This window comes from Hakea prostrata, chromosome 9 (genome assembly GCF_041222555.1).
Source record: "Hakea prostrata isolate BN-2017 chromosome 9, UWA_Hpros_2, whole genome shotgun sequence".
In the NCBI taxonomy this organism is placed as follows: domain Eukaryota; kingdom Viridiplantae; phylum Streptophyta; class Magnoliopsida; order Proteales; family Proteaceae; genus Hakea; species Hakea prostrata.
In genome coordinates this window covers 13,881,851-13,886,812 of record NC_142608.1, presented here as the reverse complement: position 1 = coordinate 13,886,812, position 4,962 = coordinate 13,881,851, and the positions used below count along the sequence as shown (strand labels likewise).

The 4,962-nt window shown below is 41.8% G+C and overlaps 1 protein-coding gene across 1 annotated transcript; it reads right to left on the bottom strand.

Moving 5' to 3' along the window:
- Positions 1 to 1,910: 1,910 nt before the first annotated feature.
- LOC149004748 (uncharacterized) lies at positions 1,911 to 4,739 on the bottom strand. The gene has a single exon (XM_089135702.1). The coding sequence runs from the start codon at positions 4,737 to 4,739 to the stop codon at positions 1,911 to 1,913; it is 2,829 nt and encodes a 942-aa protein (XP_088991828.1).
- Positions 4,740 to 4,962: the final 223 nt, after the last annotated feature.

Here is a 4,962-nt window from a genome sequence, read left to right as displayed (position 1 = left end):
CGTTCATTTCTTCTTTTTTTTTTTTTTTTTTTCCTTCACCCCATTGTACATGAGGCCCAAATTAAAGAAGAATCGCTGAGCTGGCCTACAAGTGGGGGAAAAAACGGAAAGAAGAAGAAGAAAAAAAGTGGTACAAGTGTTTCCTTACGTTGTTTCGCACGTGTGTCTCGTTCACTCGAGAGTTGAGATGGCGAAGGAAGCTTCTCTCTCACTGACCACTGTAGAAGTTGCCCTTTTCAGCTTCCGTCTGTAATTTGCTCCTGTGCGTCGATCGAAGAACTTGTAAGAGAGAAAGATGGATCTGGGTGAGTTATGGGCGATTTTCAGTTCCGGCTTTGCCGCTGCTGTATTTGGTGCCGGCTGGTGGTTCTAGGTCGACGCCGTTGTTTGCAGTTCTGTCAAGGTCTCCTTCGTGCATTATCTCCCTGGTTTGTTCCTTTCCCTTTCTCTTCTTCTATTCTTTTTTAACCTCATCTGCTGTACTCGTTTTTAATTTTGGTTTGAATTATCCCAGGGATCTTCGCCTCACTGGCGGCTCTGATGTTCAATTGCGTTAGAAAAGAAGACATTGATTACACCTCCAGTGCAAATCCATCAGCAGTGCTGCATCACTATGCACTTTGACCACTTGTGACCTCACCAAATTTCCTAGCACTGGAGGTGTAAGCTCCTGTGATTGTTGGGGGAGGGTTTAAGGAGTGTTGACTTTTGAAAGCGGAGATTACCTGCACGTGATTCCAATGTGGAGTAGGTGGCCTAGCCTGTGCTCAATGGTCTCCAATATTATAAATTTGCAATCCTAGATCTCACGCATTCGAACTCTATAAGTTTCTAATCCTAATTTACAAAAACCCGAGCTTATTTTACGACAAAAAGAGGAGAATTAACAAAGATAAATAAATAGAAGAGATTGGTTTCTGCCTACCTCTTGTAGATACCAACTGGAAACCCTAAGAAATCGATCATTCCGATCTTCTGAGATCGATAACAACCCTTTTCATCGTCATCATACACTGCCTGAAAAGAGATCGTCAAAAAACACTTGACCACCCGCTTTATTTTCTTGTATATCCTTCGCAATGCATGAAGAAGAACCGTCACCATCAGAAATCAGAAACCATTATCGATCCATCTTCCTTCTTCCCCCATCGTCCTTCTTCTCACCATCGTTCGGCTTCTCTGCAATGAGTGAACAAATACATAGATTCAGATAGATCGAGGGATATAGGGATATTTCTGCAATGAGAGAACAAATACATAGATTCAGAGAGATCGAGAGGGATTCAGAGCGAGTTCGAGAGAGAGAGAGGGATATAGAGAGCGAGAGACTGAGAGAGGTCGTGAGAGATAGTTGTGATTTAGAGAGAGATTCAGATAGAGTTCGAGAGGCAGAGGGATAGAGCGACAGACTTTGAGAGAGATTGAAAGATGTCAAGAGAGAAATTGGGATTAAAATTAAGGATAAATTCATAATAATTCATGACTACAATGTCCAAATTATCCTTACAAAAATAACTAAAGAAATAACAAATAGTACAACATTGTTGGTATTTAGAAAAATTCTATGGACAGAAAAGGACAGAAAAAGATTTGCGAAAAAGGTAGAGTACATGCTTTTATTATAGTAGTATGATAGTATGATTATGATAGTATGATTATGATAGTATGATATATATATATATATATATATATATATATATATATATATATATATATATATATATATATATATATATATATATATATATATATATATATATATATATATTTTCATATCAAACTAAATAAGGAAACCAAATTAAATATAATCAATAATGCCCACCTTGTGTAACATATTATATTAATATTCTAACAAGTTATTGTTGCAATTACTGCCAATAGAGAGTCAAGCAATCTCCTCTTACAAGTCACTAGCCGCTAATTACGGGGACCTTTTCATACGGAACAGATTCTCTAAATTTCATGGGGAGGATGCAATTGCCACCGAATCGCTGTTGTAAGAAGGTGATGATTGCAAACAACATCCCTCCAAAAGGGATTAGAATGTTCCACGCTGTGGAGTAAAAATCCACGCCATGGCTGGCATAGATGTACGATACATTCAAGTAACGACCATAATAGTGGGTTCTGTAAAGATCATATGCATGGGGTAGCAAGCGGACAACACTCATTCCAACATAAAATGTTGGGGCGAGAGCCTTCTCTTTGGAGTTCAAGAACAAGTTGAACAGGATCTGAGGGAGCAGAAAACCATCCAGGACCAAACCAGCATAAGATTTCATGTCTCCCCAAAGGTAATGCTGCTCATAACTGTTCATAGAAAACTCGCTAATCACTGGGCCCTCAGTATAGCTGTTCTTCCAGTGCACAAACAGAGTAATCAACCCACCAAGTAGATACAATGGCAAAATTACATATAGAGCTTTAATCTCAGCAGTCCACAAACCCTTATGACATCCATTGCTCCATCTTGCTGGCCAAACCTGTTGGAGAAGACGAAACTGCAACAGAAAAGCAACCATTGTAATTACTCTTACAATAACCTCATTAACCTCAAGCCATCCACCATTCCCCAGCAAAACGTTCTGCCTGTTACGGCCTCCCATGAACAATGCTTCAAAGTTCAGCAGTAGAGGGATCATTTGCCCTAAAGTAAGTATGACAAGCATCACAACTGAGATGAACGGAACCATGTCTGGATGTTTCTTCACATAGAAAAGTTGCATTCCAATAAATACACAGGCAAGCGTGTTCGAGATGAGAACCATGGTGATCTCCAGATCCATCCTCCAAATAGATTCTTGTGCTTGTCCATGATATACGACATCTGACAAAACCTCCAAAGATTTGAAGTAAAGAGGGTCAGACTTCTCCCTGGTGCTTTTGATCGTTCCAGTGACATGAGTTCCTCCTACCTCTGCATCCAGAGGACTGAACTGGAGATTGATGACAATCTTGCAGTCCAAGGAATCATTTTTGGCAGGTATGTTTTGCTTTGAGTCCAAAAACCGACAACCCACCATGCATACGCTTCCAGTTTCATCACTGTAGATCCCTTCAGCTGAAATTTGTACGGTCGTGCTTGCATTTAGAGGAATTCTACCAAATTTGAAATCTGATAAAATCGTGAAGATCATCTGATAGCTCACATTCAGTAGACTGCTGTGGTTGTTAGTACTCACTTGAGGTGCATCACCTACAGGTTCAGATTGGAGAACGAAAGAGCGGGCGAAGTACTCATGAAACTGATCACCAATAGTTTGTGGAGTTGCAGAACCCCATGCAAGTTGCCCAAGATCACTTTTCACAGACATGTGGAATACCATGTCATCTGAATACCCATCCGGGTATATCGCTCCTTTGCTTTTAGCGGTCTTTACATCGCACAGCTTTCTTATTCCGCCCATCACGGAATACTCATACTTGACACTTGAAACTACTGGTGATAGATACTCTCCATGGAAGCTAATTGCATCAAAAAAACCAGAAGTATTTGCAGTTGCATTACTCCAAATTTGTCCCACGACACTATTCCTGTTTCTGATTGACAATACTGCCGGGAACCTCAAATTCATCCTGATTGAGCAATTTCCGACAGAAGCCCCGGCCAAAGAATCCGTAAAATTCAAGATTCGGCAAGCAACAACGTAAAGCTGATTATTCTTTGCATCCCACACTCCCTCGCCAACCAGTGACGTTTTGGGATTAAAAGGATGGTTAAAGCTGCTATCGTTGGTAAATACCATCGCCAGCCGCATCTTTTGGTTGTTTGAACACCGGAGTCCATCAAGGAACATGGTGCCAGTCAAAAATCCATTACTACTGTTATCCAGAAGACGACAATTAGCAGCTTCTGAGTCGTCGCAGTCACGCCTGTACTCCAATTTAAATGGAGTATTCCTGCTTAGAACGGAACAGATATCTACTCTTGACGGTAAACCAAGATAAGCTAACTCTTGCTGAACACCATTGGGACTCGACCACCCGTTGTCAATTTCATTATTAATCAACGAGTAGTCGTACTTGCCTTGAGAATAGGCTAATACGGAAATTGGTTCAAAGTAGTTTGAACTGTCGACCTTATCCAAGCTCTCCAAAGTTCCGCCAACCAAAGAAGTAAGAATGGTCGAATTTTGGGGATAATTTAGCTTAAAAACGGCCGACAGCTTAGGAGACTTGCCTTCTTCTTCAGAGTAACTCATACCAGATCCAGATCCGACCATACAGAGATTACCAGTCGATGCAGACCAGAACCCCTGTAAGTTGAAATCCACTCCGGGTTGCAGAACTTGGAACCGAGGTCTCCGATGTGGTAACCGGCCATTATGAGATCGAACATAAGTTGAATTAACCGAGTCAGAACACGCTTTTGAGCCTTGGAAGCCTAATTTCCCCTCGACCATAAGAACGCCAGGAGTATCAGTTTGGTAGACATTTCTGACATAAAAATGCATATATCTGGAGGTTTCGGGTGACGACGATGAGGATTCTGATTCCTGACCAAGAGATCTATCTCCACCGAGGTAGTATCCATTCCGCAGTTGGAGAAAATTACCCGGAAATATTTCGGTTTCCGTTCCACTTACGGTAGGTTCAGGGACTATGGAGTTGCAGTAATCGTGGTAAGAGATTTCAGAAGCGTAAGGAGAAGCAGCGTTTATGGGGCCTATGGTAACGAGGTTGAAGAGGAAAAGCATGACATGAAGACATGGAAGTTGAAGCTTCTGTCGAGTCGCCATTGATGGAGTTATGGACTCTGTAGAAGAGAAGAGACTCAGCCATCAATTTAAATGGCGCGAGAGGATACTGAGTCTCTCTCTGTCTCTCGCCGCAGAGTGCAGGCTGTCTCTGTGGGCCCACAGCCGTGTTAGTCACGGTAACAGCTACCACCTACCAGTCAACTAGCAGCCTCGGCCGTTATATCGTTGACGGATGACTTTGGAGTTAGACGGAAGTAAGGAG